The following is an 18,205-nucleotide window of genomic DNA, read 5'->3' on the forward strand; positions in this document are numbered from 1 at the left end:
GGAGAAGACATTCAGATGAGTTGGGTGACAGCTGAGTCTATGGCATCTCAAGATCTCTCTGAGTGGTCTCAGGAAGAAGTTAAGGAGCAAGGGAGCAATTATTGAGACATGGAGATCTAGCAGTATCAGCAGACAGATAACAGGCCTGGAGAAGATTCTCCATCAGGGCCATTTTTATATTATGCCCTGATCTGAAACCTGATTACTATGAATCAAGGAGTCTAGCAGAAGACAGATGCTGCTGGATGCCCCCATCTTCTCAGTACTTATGTTAGCAGCAGAATGGTCCCAGCTACAGTGCAGGTATACAGTAGCGGTTTTTTTGCACTGTGTACTGTTTAGTGGGTGGGACACAACACCTGATACTGACCCTGTCCTGAGTCAGGGGGACTAACCCAGGTAAACCTGACATAGGTCAGATGAGGGACATTAGGAAACAAAGTTCTGTTGTCTCTTACCAGCAGTCCTGCAAGTCACACTTTTATTACTCTGTACCTTATGAACCAGTAGTCTGTAAATATATCATATTTGTAAAGTTGTTACTGATATAATATGCTTGCAATTTGCAAAGGACTATAAGAATCTTGAAGCATCATCATTATCCAATACACTATTTCCAGCAGAAGGGTTCATTCTGAGCATTGATACTTTCACACTGCAAACCAGTGATGGGCCAAACCCAAACAACAGATCCAAATTTCCCCTGAATTTTGGGGGAAAAAATTATGTGAATCTGAGCTTTAGGGTTTGTCCCTGCCTCTAAATACAGGATGTTGAAATGGAGGGGGAAATACAGGCCCTTTTCTCACTAGAACAATTCTGAGCATGTGTGTATCTGAGAACAGAGGCAGTTCATGGAAGGTGACAGTGAGGATGGCTCCAGCTGTTTAGAATAGCCCATTTTCCCTTACCAAGTGTTCAAAATCACAATCTGCATGCAGTAACTCACTCTTACGCTAGATGCCTTCCCCCAGCACAGACTAATTATGGTATCTTTTTACTCAATTACTATCTATCATAGTAGGTTGTTTTACTTTAAACAGAGGGCCCCAATGGCCCATCAATCCTGCCTGAAAGATTTAAAAGTAGTCAGCAAATTTCTGCATTGGTTTGTAGAGAGGAGATGAAAGTGAGTCCCACGGTTTAGATCCTGTTCCACTAGCCCCACCTCTGCCAGGAACAACTCCTGCTCCTTTGGCAAGCCCTGAAGCTGGCTTCTGACACTTAGCCTGGGGCTCAGAGAACAGAATTTCTAAACTATTCCCTGGCTGTAGAAGGAAATGAAAGCAAGTCATTTTCAAGAAAAGCAGGTTGGACAGTCCAACCTTTTGCTCTAGAGACAAAAAAAAAACAAAAACAGGAAATATGCAGAGAGAAAACGTGCAATAAAGGGAGGGGAAAGAAAGTAAAAAGAGAATTGGACATTTTGATCTGTACTGCAATTGAGTGGAAATTCAGATTCTAATCTCAGCCAATACAATTTAAAATAGTTAAGATAAAGATACTCCAGCTAATGGATAATAGACGAATGGCAGAGACAGAAGAAATAGCAAGTTTTTAATTGAATTGGAATTCTGATGTCTTTTCCGTCTCACATCAATCATTAAAGTGAAAGCAATGCTTGCAAATTAGGACGGGAAATGCACAGAATGATTTTGAATTATCAACCAGGAATAAACCTCAGAATAAACTGCTGGATAATACTAATGATATTAACTCCTGGAGTGGTGAAATTACTCTTTTTAAAATTTCAGAGTGAGGTATCTGAATGAACTGGCCTAAGATGTGACTAACAAACAGACCTTTCAAGTCTAATGCCTTGAAGTACAAATTTAGTAACCACAAAATTTCAAGTAAGCACTCGTCTATTATTTAATGCTAGTGTAATAAGCAGCCATTTGATCTGTCAGTGATCTGTCTGTAGCATTGTTGTAGCCATGTTGGTCCCCAGATACAAGAGAGACAAGGTAGGTGAGGTAATACGTTTTATTGGACCAACTTCTTCTGGTGAAAGAGACAAGCTTTTGAGTCCATCAGAGCTCTTCTTCAGGTCAAATAATGAACAAATAATGATCAGATCAGACCAGTATGCAGCTAGGATTCATGAAGCACAGGTCTTAAGGTTATTTGTGACGTCCAAGCAGCTGTGGGTGGGGAGAGTATTCTGGGTGTGGGTTTCTTTCCACCCTGGTAGAATGGCTACTGGGAGAAACAGAGCCAGCCTGCAAGCTGCTGAATCAGCACAGGACAGCCCGGGTGAGGCATAGGGATGTGGTCACCTAAGGTCAAACCTGAGGAGGAACCAACACGTAGTAACTAGAAACAAAACTAAATCCCAACTTTTTTAGCCAATGTGAAATATTTTTTACACTGTTAATATGTGAGACTCTGTTAGTATGTGAGACCCTTCACTGGCAAGTTCTATAAATGTGAATGGGGTGAAATCAATCTGGCCTGTGACCTTAAAGGCACCCACCTGTATTGAGTGCCTAATTCTTTTAGGCACTTTTGAAAGTCCTAGCAATAAACTATACTCTGAAAACCTATAGATATTAAAAAGGAATAAGACCCTAACTACAGGATTTTGAAACCAACCTGTAGAATTCTAACCGTGTAGCAATTGATACTGCAGTCATTATACAGACCAAAGTCCCACTGGAGATAATGGAAGTTTTCCCTGCTCCCTGACTGCACCCTAAGCCCATAACCAGGAGTCAAATTTGATTCACCCTGCCACACGTATCTTTCATTCTGTACTGCAAATATACTGGAGGGCAGGATGTCCCTGATCACATCTATTCTTTAACAACAGTTTTGGATACCAACATTGGGTCCTTCCATATAGTATTACACTGGACACAGCACTAGCAACAGTTCTGTAAGGAACAATGTTACATTGGCAGGCAGATGAGCAAGATGAGCTAATGAACCAAATTTTCAAAATTAGCCTCCATAATGATGCCCACTAATAATAAGCCAACAGAACTTAGGCTCTGAAGTGCCTAAGTCACTTTTGAAACCAGGATTTAGGCTCCTAAGTCATTTGGACACCTTTCAATATTTTACCCATGGAAAATAGGATAAACCCAATAAATTCATAATTACTGTGATATATGCTAGGCTCTAAACCAGGGGTCGGCAACCTCTGGCACGCGGCTCACCAGGGTAAGCACCCTGGCGGGCCAGGCCAGTTTGTTTACCTGCTGCATCGGCAGGTTCAGCTGACCGCGGCTCTCACTGGCCGCGGTTCGCCGTCCCAGGCCAATGGGGGCGTCGGGAAGCGGCGTGGGCGCGGGATGTGCTGGCTGCAGCTTCCCGGACAGTGAACCGTGGCCAGTGGGAGCCACGATCAGCCAAACCTACCGAAGTGGCAGGTAAACAAACTGGCCTGGCCCGCCAGGGTGCTTACCCTGGTGAGCCGCGTGCCAGAGGTTGCCGACCCCTGCTCTAAACCTAGGTCAATGCATTTAACCCTACTGGATCCTAGGTTAACACACAGCCACTCCTCAACTACCACACAGTCAAGTTATCAGTTAGTTATTTAGTTAAAAATGCAGCCAGATCTGGAAATATATGCTCTGAGCAGAATCTCTTGTCTCTGCTCCTGTCAGTGGCACCTGCACAAATCAGGTGGCATTATGGCTCCATTAGTAAGCAAGCCTTTGAAGTAGAAGATTGTGGGTCTGACTGTCATGTACACCACTCTGACAGTGTAAAGGAGTAAATGAGAATCAGGCCCTTTGGCTTTAATTCCTACTCCAGAGTATTTGGGCACATACTCCAGGCTGACCCTGATCAGGCACAGGAAGTACTGCAGTAGTGGGGGCTTCCTTTGGATAAGAGGTTATACCAAGCCCCCTCCTTTTTCCTCTGAAGGCTGCTGAGCTCTCACTGATTTTGTTTGTGTTTTTAAGAAAGCAGGATAAACGCTTAGTATGCAGGTTCCTCTGTTGATCTATCATCTGTCCAGGGGACTGCTATTTACAAAGGGGGCCTGAGGGACCAAATCTCATTGCAATTTGATGGGAACTAGATAGTTAACTCCCTTAGGCTCCTTTGAAAATCCCATCCACAGTGACTGCTCCATTTGCCGAATCACTCACTCGACAAACTCCGATCTCCACGACTCCAGTGAAAATCTGGATTAACTTCACTGGTTTCAATGGCTTTACTCCAAGTTTTCATCTATGTAACTGAGATCAGAATGTACCTCCAAATATTTAACTCATCACTTTGTGACACATCAAGCAAGAGGCACTATATAAAACCACATTCACTTCCATCCCATTAGCACAGTTCCTGTTCCCAAACTCCTTTGCTTTCCAGCTTGTAAATTCAGCATATATCATTGCAGCTAGTTGACTCAAAAACTGATGCTTTTAGCAGTCGCTCTGCTGGTTCCAGCTCCATTCGGGACTGACTTTAAGATTTTGCAGATAATATAAAAGGACCTTGTTGGCTTAGCCCTGGCCTTTCTTTCTGGGTTGCTTGCTGAGTTACCAGATTCTTATTTGCAGCCTTTAGAATCTTTCTTGCTATGTGTATTAAGGTTTGATTTTTACAGTTGTCTGTAAAGAGACCTTTCAGATATGGAGCCCTTAGCTTCTAGACTAGAACTGGCTTTAGGGAGGATGATAGTAATGTCTTACAGCATGTTTATTTGCCAGGTCTTCATGGTCAGATTGTCATTTCTTGGGGGGCGGGGAGGGGGGGGGAATGGAATACCTGAGAGGTACAGGACAGAAACTCATGCCTAATACTCTGCATTCTGTAATCATTTGCTCTTGCCATATTGCTGCCATATGCTGCTACCAGATGACATCTGCTATCAAATGCTGCTACCAATAAGCTACAGTGTAGTTTATTTTTAAAGCTTTTTACAAAGCCTTATACAGAAGAACATCTTGGATGGCAATTCATCAAAGGCAAGGAGCCACATTACAAAAATGTCCAAAAATACCTTGAAAATTCGGTTATTTTCTTAAACCGAGGGTAAAGCATCATAGGCCTGATGCAAAGCCCTTTGTAGTCAATGGAAAGACTCCCACTGATTTCAGTGGGCTTTGGGTCAGGCTCTAAATCAGTAGTACAGACTCTCAACAGTCATGTAGAAGCAAAAAGTTCAGGGACTTAGCTGCATCACATGTGCAGCTGGTCTTGTGGTAAGTGTGGATTAGACAGAACTCTTTCCAGCCCTACCATAACAAATACCCTACCACCAGGAGGAAGAGAACTTTCCCACTAAAGTGAATTAAGACAGGACCCCAATTTGGAAGGGTGTAATGTTCCCTTAGACACGTGATACCTGTTGTGACTCAGCCATTGGTCAATCTATTTAAAGATCTCTTTTTCTGCATCCTTGCTGGGTCTTCTGTTCACAAGAAAGGGGGGTGAAAATTCCAACTGACTCACTCCCAGACATAAAGATGGACATAACCTGCCACATTTGGATCCAGATTCAACTTTTGAGAGAGCTCGGACCCAGGGTTTTGGTACAAGTCCATTGTAAAGACATCTAACTGCTAGTTTAGATATCCAGCTGCCCAAAATGTAGATCCTGAATATAAGCCTCTTGATTGGTAACACCATCAGATCAGTGGATTTCTTCAAGAAAGGTGGCACTTATTCCCAGGCTGACATACCTAGTGCTCTATATGCTGTTTGTTGCAATATTCTGTCAGTCTATATTACGTCAATATGCAACAGGAGGGACAAAGAAAATGTGCAAGCATCTTTCTGCATATCTTAATGCTGAGATGTGGCTACTCTGTATCTAAAGGGCACATTGCAAAGAACTTGAGCTCAGGGAAGGGAAGCAATGGTGCAAGCCACCTATACCCCCTACTCTGCTAGGAGTCTGAAGCCAGTACAGCAGCTCACAAACTGGGCAGGATCAGCTGGTGAGGGGGTGACCAGAGCACCCAGGATATGCACCGATCCAACACATCTCCTAGGCAACAGCCACTGGCAGAGCTCCTATGCAGCCCCAGTTTAAAAGTGCCCATCCTGATGAAGGATGGCAATAATATAGCTGCCTTTCTTTCCCCAAGGGTGAATGCCTCCTGCTGAAGCTGCTCCGGCCGGCATGTGGTCAAGGGGTGCAAATTGTCACCTTCACAAACTAGCTCCTAGTCGCTAAAGATTTCATTGACTGTATGTTCATTAAATATGAGGTTGCGCAGAGTTAGCTGGAGTTGACTCCAGTCTGAAAAACCTCATAAACGTGGAAGTCTGCAATTAAGATCCAAGAGAAATAGCTGGTGCTATGTTCACTATGCTCACAGGAGTGTTTCTCAGCTTTGTTGGTCTGCCTCATTCTTATGAGCATTCTCTAATGACCAGCGGTGACTTAGATCCCTCTCTTACCATTCCAAGCTTGCCAGCCACTTCTGGCCAGTATCTCAACTCCTCTGTACCTAAAGAGGGGGAAATTGTGCCTTAATATTTACATGACACTTTGAAGACTTAAACTGCTATAAAATTGCTACGTATTACTCTTCCTGTTAGGACTCTTGGTCATTTCAGCCAGTCCTCAGTGCCTGTTTTTTCAGAGCACAAAAACACCAATCCGTACAGCACACTGGGCAGCGTCTGCTCAGGAGCAGCCAAGCTTTGAAATAACAAGGGCTATTGTAGGTCAGGTTTGGGATGCATTAGCAGACATGTGCAGGCTGGAGAGCTTAAAGCAGCATCTGCTCACTGAATGTTGGGCTCATTATTATTGTTTAACACTCATATGGGTCAGGGCCCACTGTGCCAGGAGCTGTACAAACAAACAACAAGACACAGGGCTATCAGTTTTTCACCTTCACAAAGTTCACTCCCAATTTTTTTTAAAGGAAAAAAATCCATATTTGATTCCTCAATCCTCAATCGTCTCTATGATTTAACCAACACTCTGCTTTAGCTGAGCTTGCTACTGAATTGCAAAGGCTGAATGTAAACAAAAACAAATAAGAAAAGGAAACTTCAGCGGCACTTAGCTTGCCTTTTAAAATTCAAGGCAGGGGTTTGAATGAGACGCAGCCAGTGAAAACACAAGACACCGACACCGGCCAAATGAGGAAAAATAACGAATTTATACGAGTGAAGAACTGAAATGGAAAGAATGACAGATCTACTGCTGCATTTTGTGTGCATATAATAATCACTGATAGACTTTCCCCAGGAAGTGTTGAAATTACCATCATTGAAATGAGTCCAGCAGTTTAAAATTAAATTATCTTTCCCAGAACATTCCAATTTGGGCTTTGGCAACAATAGATGTTTTAATGCTCTTAAATATATATATATAAATATATAAATATATATATATATTTTTTTTTAAAAAGTGTAGTATCCTCTTTCAAGCAAGACCTCCCTCTTTGTTTTTGTGAAGTCAGACTGGACTTGTGGTCATTTTGCAGGGTCCTTATTTCAAAGCCAATGTTCGAATTCACAGTCGTCAGATTAAGCAACAAACAGACATTCTTACAACAGCCCTGAGTTATGAATGAATGGTTATTTGTGAACTGGCCTGTCAAGACAGATGCAGTATTTGTCAGAGTAGTGTGGGTTAGATATGGTGGGAAGGAGCCAAACAAACAGAGCCAAGGTCAAAGTCACAACATTTTCTTTCTCTCTCCTTTTTTTCCCCCCCATTTTGTTTTGTTTGCTACAGTGTTTGCTGAAATATAATGCACTAGTCAATATTTTCACTCAGCCTGCCCTATATTTTTGTCTGAAAAGCAGTATCTTCTCCATGCAAGGAAAGCAAATGAATTTATAAATAAATGAATAATAGTTTTATAATACAAGGGAAATATAACATATTGGGCCTGATCCAAAGCTCACTGAAGTCCATGGAAAGATTCCTATTGATTTCAATTACTTTTGGGTCCTAGGGAATTGGGATATGTGGTGCAATCTTGTCATTAAAACTATGATTGTTATTTATTTGTATTGCAGTACTGACTCGGAGGCTCAGTCATGGACCAGGACCCACTGTGCTAAGTGCTCTACAAACACAGAGCAAAGAGACAGACCTTGCCCCAAAGAGCTTAGCCTGGGGGCAAAACTTCCATTAACTTCAGTGGGAGTAAGATGAGGTCTGTAGTGAAAATCCAGAATAGTTTCAATGCACCTCACTGTGCATCATGCAACCACAATCATAGGAAATTTCTGTTTCTAGGGGCATACCTTCCCCTCTTGCAGGAAAACGTGCATGATGGGAAAAGATGTTTTGAAAATCCCACCAGTTCAAACTCACAGGATTGCTACAGGGCTTTCTTCCCTAGGGTGGGAACATGGGATAGTATCCACAGGATGGCATTCCAGGTGCAAACTTCACACTGTATGGGAATCCACAGGGAAATCCAGGTGTCTCCCCCTGGGCCTTGGGGTATGAGAGAGTCTATCTGCACTGCTTGCCAGACCCTTCTCCTCAGATACATTATATGGCTCACGCAACAGCCACAGGCTTCTTCCCCTGGGGGAAGTCAATACTGTACTTCAACAAGCAGTGAGAAAGCCCAAGCAGATTTCCACTTGGAACTCCACTAGGTTTGGAGGCCATCGTACTGCACAGTGAAGGTGCTTTCCAGTTTAGAACCAACTTGCAGAGCTCCTGCTGTATGTAACAAAAAACCTCAGCCATTACCCCCCAGAGGTATACACCCAGTCATTCAGATCCAAAAGCCCCGCCCGCTGCTGTCATATGAGCTAAAGGAGAACTCCTGTAGTAATTATAACAGTAGGTCCCTTCTCCTCTCTGCCAGCCACTAGAGGGCACCATCATTCACTCATTCATTCCCACAGAGCCTGCAGCTTACATTGGGAGGAAGGGGGATATGGCGCCTGGTGTTGAATGTGCTCCCTGCCCCCTTATGCAGAGTTGTGGCCTTTGAACCCTTTCCCCCTCTCCTTTACTCTCTTCTGCCCCATTCAGCTGTATTTTTGCACTGCTGGGTTTTCCCTCAGTTATTATAGAACAGCAAGGACAGTGTAGATGTTTTTGGAGGAGTTGTTTCAAGAGGAAACGTAGCTGCTTTAGCCAGACCATTCCAGGAAGCAAATTGATAGCAATGTTGCAGTTAGGCACCTACTTGTGGATATCATAGATTTAAAAAGAAACACACAACAGTTTGTGGTTGTAGGCAGGATGCAAACATACTCTGTACAAATGACTGAAGCAAACTTTTTAGTCTAAACAAATCTGTTCAGCATCCATAACATATTATTAAATTAAAATAATACCTGGAGAACATATAATTCCCAGGCTAAAAACTGCCTGTTTATATGTATAGCATATGGTTTCACAATGGGAATGGAAACATTTGTGCATCTTTACTAATGAGTTGTTTTGTCAAGATGTGCTGGGAGTTTCCTCTTAATCTGTAATGTGGAAGCATTTCTAGCATAGAGACACTTGCATAAACAAAGAAAGCAAGCTGTCCAACTGGAAGTAGGGTGACCAGATGTCCCGATTTTATAGGGACAGTCCCGATATTTGGGGCTTTTTCTTATATAGGCTCCTATTATCCCAGGCCCCCTGTCCCGATTTTTCACACTTGCTGTCTGGGCAGCCTATCTGGAAGAGAGTCTTCAGGATAACAAAGATAATGAACAGAAAACTTTTTTTTTTCTGAAAAAGACTTTTCAAATCTTGCCTCTGCTACTGGTCCTGATGTTTAGCGATACATTTTCTAAGCGCTGTGAGGGATTTCAGCTGCGTGGCTCCAAAACTCTGTTCATACCTCTGCTAATGTCCCACAAAATCAGGTCCCAGTTCAGCAAGCTACTTAAGCTTTAAATGTTAATGGGACTATTCACATTCTTAAAGCTGTACACGTGTTTCTCGCTGAATAGGGACCTCACTGAAGAGCAAATCCTAGCATCCTTGTTTAGCTTTTGCTCAGTTCTTATACATGCAAGAGTCCCAAGTTTAAAGTGATAACATCAGCCTATGAAAATATTTTACCTATTGTCCTTACAAGTGACACCTAAAATGACTAGGACTGACAGAGGTTAGTGAAAGCAAATAGTTTGTCTTCGTTTTTTTCAGTTTATTTACGTTGTGTGTTTGACAGCACTTTGAGAATAGTCAGTAGGCTCTCTTCCCTCTGTAGCCATTTGCGCCTTGATACTATAACAGTCTGAAGCCAAAGAAACTTCATGTGGGTATAGGGTTCCATCTATATAGTCACTTGCATGATTGGCACTTTAGTCAGTCAGTTTCCTCCTTTATTTATGTGGGTCTTTCACACAGAAGCAGAAGACAGAAAAACATCTAAAAATTGTCACCTGTGACTGTAAAACCCCAAACTGGCAGAGGAGTAGGGCCTGGGTGGAGTACCAGAAAATTTACTTTTTTAAAAACTTGACTAGATTCCAAGATGATGGTATCTCTTTAAGAAAGATGTCAATGGGAGTTTTGTATGAGTAAGCACTGAGACGGGGCTTCAGGATTTTGATCCTAAGGGTTTTTTGTTTTGTTTTTTGTTGTTGTTCTGGATGTTCTTTTGGACCCCTCTAAGAGCCTAAGGTGTTCCTTCCATATTTATTTTCTTTAGTCTCCCTCTCCTCAAGTCACATAGTAACAGGATTTACCATGCCAGATCAGATTACTGAGCTCCCAAATCTGGTACTCTACTATTGGCTGTGGCCAATACCTGATGGTTCAGAAGAAAGTGAAAAACACCCAGAATGCACTTTGCTATTTGTATGATGAGGGTACACGTGGGAGGAGTGATTCCTTCCTGACTCCTATGGTGATCAGCTTATGCAGCGAAGCAAGACATTTGATTACCCCACTCAGTATGTATAATTACAAATGATACTATTGTTCATAACATTATCGTGCCCCTTTTAAAATCCATCGACAACTTCTTGGCTCTAACGAGCAGAGGAGGACTCAAGAATGCTACTCGTGTTTAAGCCACATGGCATCGTTCCCACCACCTTCCCTCTACCCTACTGGAAGCCTCCACCAGTACTCCAAATTCCTGACAAGAGACTATGGGGAATCAAACTCCAGGGAGGTGCTAAGCACCACAGCTAGGCCACTGTGTCAACACAGTTGGGAGGTTTAAAATAATATACTCCTTTTGAGAATGCTTCCATATTTTTAACAAAATAGAAAATCCTGCAAGATTAAGTTCTGGGCTCTGCTAAATGCAAAACACACGTGAGCTGCACATCAGTAGATGTTAACATTTGGTAATGATGCAATCAGTGAAGGGGAGGCATAGCCACCACTGTACTAGTAACTCAATTATTCTGAAGACAAGAAGTCCACATGCACATAATCACTGGTAAATCAACTCCTTGTTCATAAAACAGAAGCATGGCCTTGTACCCAGCCAGTTTATATAGGGTTTTTTTTTTTCATTAGGGAAATACTCAGCAGAATGACAGTCTATGTAATACAATATTCATGCTATAGAGTTCATTGAAAGATAAGTCACATCAATAACTCCCATAAAACTGACATATAGGCAAGAGCTTGGCTTCATGGCAGGGAGTGGGGTCTGTATAATATTAGTATAACATTAATGTGAAACAACTATCAAGAAAAGAAATCATAATTTTTCAGGGCTTTGTATATTTTATCCCCACCTCCTCCAAACATGATAGAATACTCAAAGTGATCACTTACTTTCATAGGGCCCAATCCATCAGATTTTACTAATTTACTGACTGTAATGGGAGTTTTAGATGAATAAGGAATACCAAATTAGGCCTTTATATGTTTACCACAAATAAGCCTTCCAAATCCCCAAAAACATGCCTTGTTAATTATATGTATGTATAATAAATGTCCCAGATATGTCAGATTATTATTACTTGCAATCTATAACTGTACTGATATTACATATCTGCAGATTAACAATGCAATGTTTGCCATCACTAAATTGAAATAAACATCCAATTTAAATATCAGAACCTGTCTAGTCAGCAATTTTATCCCAGAGACAAAATTATCTTCTAATATGACCCCATTTTAATAAAACCAGGACTTCGGAACTCAAAAGATAATTGTTTCTAGGCATAGAGTTTTCAAGCATTCTATCATCTACTGTCTTTAGATTTCACATTCAATCTCTGTAAAAGGACTCAATTACTGACTGTTTGGACTTTTATTACCTAACTCAAAACAAGATACATGGGGATTGCTGCACAAACCAAAGCTCAACTGCTTTTTGAGTTTCCGAAGCTTCTTGATATTATTTTTGTGACACTAATTTTGCAATCTATTGTCTACATGGGTCTATTATTCTTTGACTCTCTGAATTTCCACATATATTCTGACTACAAGTGTCTTTAACCTCAAATGGACTGTCAAGCAGATGCCAGATGCCCCCATATTCCCTCAGTGCAAACTATCAGTAAACCTTAGCATAACTTTACTTTGAGCCTTAAACTAACAGCATGTGAAAAGATTAATATGAATAAATTCAAAACTAATCAGATCCCTTCTTTAAATGTTGACACAGTATTATTTATATCCCATAAATACCTTCTTAACTAAAATTCATCCCAGGAGATTGGCATCCTGCCAGTTCTATTCATATTTACTGTATTTATATAGTACAGTTGGCCAAGGATAATATTAAAGACAAAATATGCCTTAGGGTATATACAATATCTCTTATAGTTTTCCTTTTACATCTCCTCATTGCTAAAAATATTTAGTCTGAACTGTATAAAATGCCTCACAAAGACCTATCAGCAATCTGCAGTGATATATAGCTGACTATGAGTATAATTAGAGCATATTTGTAATACTTGGGCTGTAGTCAGTTACTGAACGCTAACAACTTTGTGGTGAAAAACTCAACCACTGATCTTTCCCATGCCTTCATCTCAGCAGCTTTGGACCTTCAATGCATTCATATTGATCTCCTTCTCCTTCCTCATCACTGTCCTGGCGGGATCAGGAACTGCAGAGTTATGAAAATTATTCACTGAAGTCTAGGAGAAAGTGTATATAGCAGCCAATGCTGCACTTTCAATTTGTTTGTTTAAAATATGGTGGAGCAATTCCCTCCTTTCTGTCTTTTTTGGAAAGGTTCACTCAATCCAGTATAACTAGAGAGCAGTGGAAAAACAGTTAACCTACTTACTATGATGTTAGCCACGGCACTTGCACAGTAGTATTGGATCTGTTGCTAAATGGCTTTCTGATCCCAAACTTCTGATGCACTCTGTTGGTAGATACCTGAAGTCTACTTCACGCTGCCAAAACCCCTGCTGATACTTTAGTACCACTCTGGCTTTTGACAATATTTAAAAAATAGACCCTCTTTTGTCAACTTTGATGTCACACACTTCAGACAAGTATACGGCTGGATTTTATAGTAGTAGTTCTTTGTGTGATTTTCTTTGGGGGGGAAAAGGGGGCAAATCTGTGGTCAGGATCAATGCCTTCAAAAACCCATATATCAAGGAGTTGCTACTACTTTCTATGGCCTCTGTTAGTAAATACTTGCTACCAGGCTCAGGGCATGAGGTGTTGGGTCTCAAAACAAAATTCGGACTTTCACCAAAATATCAGCAAGGGTGGTGTGGCAATGGGGGTGTGTTTTGAAGGAAAAGTGCCATGAGTTCCACGTTCTGTCTCAATATTATTGCTACAAATTACATTGAACCTTTTGCGTATATCCACTTGGCTCCAATATACATAAAAAAATCTTCCTTCCCTGAGGGTAACAAGGGTGGAGTATATTTATCCTAGCTGTTATTGTAATTACAATAATAAAATGGCTTTGACTGCGAGGGTGTCCTGTACCTGATGGTGTCATTCAACAGTAAAAGAAGAAAAAGGCAGCTGCAAAGAGAGGGGTTCAGACACTTTGGCTGGCATCATGGGACTATCACATGCAAGACACAGCAAGCCCTAAAGCTACAACTTGTTAAACTAAAAATAAATAAAAGAAAATGCAATTAGAAACTCTAGGATAAAGTTACCAAGATGGCTACATTATCTATTTAAGCAAGAGGTATGTACTTTTCAAAAACAGACAGCAAATATATAGGGCATCAAGTGGAGGGTGGGGGAAGAGGGAGGGAAATTAAAAGATTAGGCACTGGAGTTTTGGATACCCTGATGGTGAAGTTATTCTTTTCTCTCTCTGGTATTTAACCTTCCTTGGCATGAGCAGCTAGCTTTTACCTTTTTCTTAAGGAGTTTTATGCTTTTCTGCACACCCACCACCACGACCAAAACAAAGAGGCATGTTATGATGATTTGTATTCATTATAGGTGGGATCTGATTAGATATCAGCACAGAACATTTTTCCCTTTTATTGTTCAGAATGAGATGTGTATCATCGCTGTCATTCAAAAAAATAGCAAAGGGCAGAAAAATGAAAGGGCTTTCAGCAACCTGACACTAAACAGAAGGGGGAACTTCTTTGTACCTAAAATTAAAGGCACCATTAATTGGAACAGCGGCTATTAAACTGAAAACAGAAGGGAGGTCTCTGCAGTTGTCCTTTCTTACCTACCAATTTAAGTAGAGATCTTGAGAATGATGTTCTGTGGATTGGGGAGTTAGCAGGGGGAGGGAAAGAAGCCTGTAATTATTTTTTATACCTTTTTAAAAACCGCAGGGATAGGTTGAGGGACAGAACAGCTGTGGCGAGAGATAGGGTCGTTTTAGAGAGGGAAGAGAGAGAGAGAGAGAGTGTGTGTGTGTGTGTGTGTGTGTGTAACAGCAGATCTGCAAGCAACCGACTCCTTTCCCCCCTCCAAAAAGTATGAAAAACGGACTAAGAAGAGGAATGAAATGAACAGATAACGGGGGTTATGATACATGGGGCAGGTATTTCAGGGCACTGGCCACTGCCAAGGCTTGCGGGGTGAAATCACACATACACACACACAGAGGACTTACTTTCGGGGTAAAAAGGCAGCATGTCTATTTTGTAAACCTCTTTGGCATAATACTCCTCATCGCTCCTCTCCCTTTCGCAAGTGGCGGCTCTGTGGTTGGCTTTCTCCTGCAGCAGGTCCCTGGTGCTGTTGTAGATGGAGATGACCTCCGGGGGTACCTCCTCGGGCTCGGGGTACTCTTCGGGAGGGCTGGTGAGCTTCAGCTTGCTCAGGATCTGTCCTCGGATCGCCTCGATCCTCTTGCGCATAAACTGATCCATGTCTAGAGTGCTGCAGGTAGACAGGCTGAGCGCCACCGTGGCCAGATCCAGGGTGAGCACCACGCTCAGGAGATAGCAGTGCATTTTCGGGTTTAAACCCAGCGTCCCCAAAAAAGTGACTTGAAAAAGAAGGGGATGGGGGGGTGCAAAGGAGGGGAAGCAGCTGCGGCTGGAAATGCAACCGGGTTGCCAGGAAAAGGCAACGGGGGTGCAAATGAAAAAACGCCCCCGGGTTATACAGGCGAGTTGCAAAGAAAGCAGGTCGCTACCTCTGCATCAGCCTCCAAACGGAACAAACTCAGGGGGTATTTCAACCAGTTTCCCTAGCGAGCCGGTGTGGCGGGGCTGGCCAGTGAGCAGCGCGCCTGAAGCCGGAGGGCGAGCGGGTGGCAGCCGGGCGCTCAGCTCCGGGCTTCTGCTCTGGGCTCCTCCAGCGCCACGCACGGGACGGGACGGGACGGGAGAGGGGCGATGTCAGGGGCGCGCGGGCGGGCTGGCGGCGCGCGCTGAGCTGCTGGCCCCGCGCTGCGGAGCTGCAACCGCGAGCAGAGCGAGCCGCCCCGCCGGCCAGAGGGCGCCCACGTGCGCCTGTGTGCGCGAGGGGAGAGCCCGGGACGCCGCGGGGCTGGGCGAGCTCTGCTCTGCTCTTCGCTCCGGTGCTGAGCCTGCCGCCGGCACCCCGGGCTGCATGCACCGAGCAGCCTCCCTCTCTTGCGGTGCAGCTTCCCCGGCGCCCTCCTCTTCCTCCAAAAGGAAAAAAAAAAAGCCAACCCAAGCCACAGTCAACAAGCCGGCGCTGTTGCTGCTGCTGCTGCAGCCTCCTGTGGGTCGCGAGCCCGGGCGTTGAAAAGGTGCTTTGCCGCTTTCTCCTTCGGGGGCACCTCTCCCCTCTTTGGGTTCAGTGCTTGCCACGCACGGCCCGATCCGCAGGGCTTCCCCCCGGCCCGAAACGCGCAGCTCCTGCTGTACTTTATCTGCAGCCCCGTTAGTCTCTCTCTCTCTCCTCCTGCCTGCCTCCCTCCCTCGCTGAGCCCCGTTGCTTTCCTTGCGAAGAGGGAAACTTTGCCAGCAGATAACATCACGATCTTGCAGGGAGAGGGAGATTTATAAGGTCTCCCTGCACCACGTGTTTGCCTCCCAACAAAATGACGTGGTGGGATTGCATGGAAGAGGATTCCTCCAGCTTTTCCCTCACCCCGGCTCCTTAGTCCCTCTGTGCAGCAGGCGGGGGCTCCGCGAGCCAGCATTAGCAGTGCATACACTTCAAGGTGCCGCACCGTGCGGGGTGGGAGAGAAGCGGGAAGGGGGAGACGGGGGGGACTCTTGTCAGGCTTGCTTGGGGTTTACTGTTTCTTGAGCCTGTTCTTAGAGTCATGGAGCCAAATCACATCGCTGTTTTCAACTCTATTGTAGGCAATTGCCTGGCACTCGCGATAGGGGTCACTGTCACGCCTGCCCCACCTTTTGGGGGAGATACTTCTGTTAGAAGAATATGTGCCAATAATTACGATTCATTATTATATTATGCAGCAAATGTGGCCCATCGTTTTAATAGTCAGCAGAAGGTATTCTGGCTTTGCTCAGTCCACTCCCCTGTGCTTAAGTTCAATTTCCATACACATTCTGTGGCCTTGTCATCTCCCTCTGAAGTGTGACCTGGTTATCATTATTCTCATTAAGACTGTGATGATGATTCTCTCCTGCCTCCTCCTTGGTGCCCTTTGTGCACATTGTCATTTGTACTAGGGTCACTCAGTTGCTCGCTCCAGGAGCTTTTTAATTTCTGTCTCTCTAATTTGATCTCTCAGTTACTTCTTTATATCCACCACAGTCTCCTAGATGTTATATATAGAAAAACCTATTGGGTTTACCTTGTCCATCTTGGTGCTAATGCATGACCATTCCTTCTTTGTACATAGGGAATTGCTAGTGGTTCGACCTAAATGCATTCTGGCCCTGGTCTTGAGAAATTATTCTACAGTCAAATAGATCTCATTCTTAACTTCATCCCCATGTGTTTTCTTTTTCTGTCACAGTCCATTTATCACATCTGTACATCAGCATGAATTTCATGAAATGATCAAGTAGCCTTTGTTCCCTTAACACCCACCATTCTATCCCTAAATTCCCTTAAGCATTAAGTTGTCATAATTTTTCACTGGATGTGTTGAGAGAGAATCATTTGGAGCCTCTAGTAAGTCATCTAGCCCACTCTCTTCCATAGTGACAAGATTGTTTCTAAACCTCCTATTATGGTATAAGATAGGGGTGTAGGAGCATTCATTGCAGCATGATGACATAAGGGGCATAAAGGGTTAGGACCACAGCTATACCATTCCTAATTATATTACAAAAAATGTACAGAGGAAGCCAGATAGGATGGCTCAAATATCCCAAAAGATATAGGCCCAGATCCTTAGATGGTATAAATCAACACAGAACCATTGAAGTCCAAAGAGGTACACCAATTTACACCAGCTGATGATCTAGCCTTAGAAGTACAATCTACTGTTTCTAGGAAGTATTAAAAAGATTTCTAAGACTTGCTAGTCACTTGAAAGTGGTAGCCCCTAGATGAAAAACAAGATTTTACTTCTCAGTATGTCTGCAAGGAAAACAGCTTCCTTAGAGCAGTTATGGGGGAGGGGGGGAGGCTAGGGAGGGGAGATAAAGGGGCTTAGCAGTACTGAACTACTGCATGGTGTTCGCAATGGTAGGGCTCCACTGTAGGGAAAGCAGTGTTGCCAACTAATCCAGCACTGCTGTAGATATAAGCAAAGAAGAGCCTTCCCACTGGATAAAGAACATGAGAATACTATATACAGTAACTCCACACTTAACGTCCTCCCGCTTAACGTTGTTTCAAAGTTACATCGCTGCTCCAGTAGGGAACATACTCATTTAAAGTTGTGCAATGCTCCCTTATAACGTTGTTTGGCTGACTTTACAAGGGAGCATTGCACAAGTTCCTCTTCTCCGCCTCCTCCCCCTCCCTCGCTCCCAGCACTTCTCCCACTGCCAAACAGCTGTTTGGCGGTGCTTAGGACTTTCTGGGAAGGAGGGAGGGAGC

The 18,205-nt window shown here is 43.4% G+C and overlaps 1 protein-coding gene across 1 annotated transcript in view; it reads right to left on the reverse strand.

Moving 5' to 3' along the window:
* Positions 1-16,237, reverse strand: part of TGFB2 (transforming growth factor beta 2) — a 73,121-nt gene extending 56,884 nt beyond the window's left edge. Inside the window, exon 1 of the mRNA XM_039532585.1 lies at positions 14,877-16,237. Coding sequence (XP_039388519.1) covers positions 14,877-15,219 — 343 coding nt within the window. The 5' untranslated portion in view covers positions 15,220-16,237. The remainder of the gene's footprint in view (positions 1-14,876) is intronic.
* Positions 16,238-18,205: the final 1,968 nt, after the last annotated feature.

Source organism: Mauremys reevesii, linkage group 3 (genome assembly GCF_016161935.1).
Source record: "Mauremys reevesii isolate NIE-2019 linkage group 3, ASM1616193v1, whole genome shotgun sequence".
Classification (NCBI taxonomy): domain Eukaryota; kingdom Metazoa; phylum Chordata; order Testudines; family Geoemydidae; genus Mauremys; species Mauremys reevesii.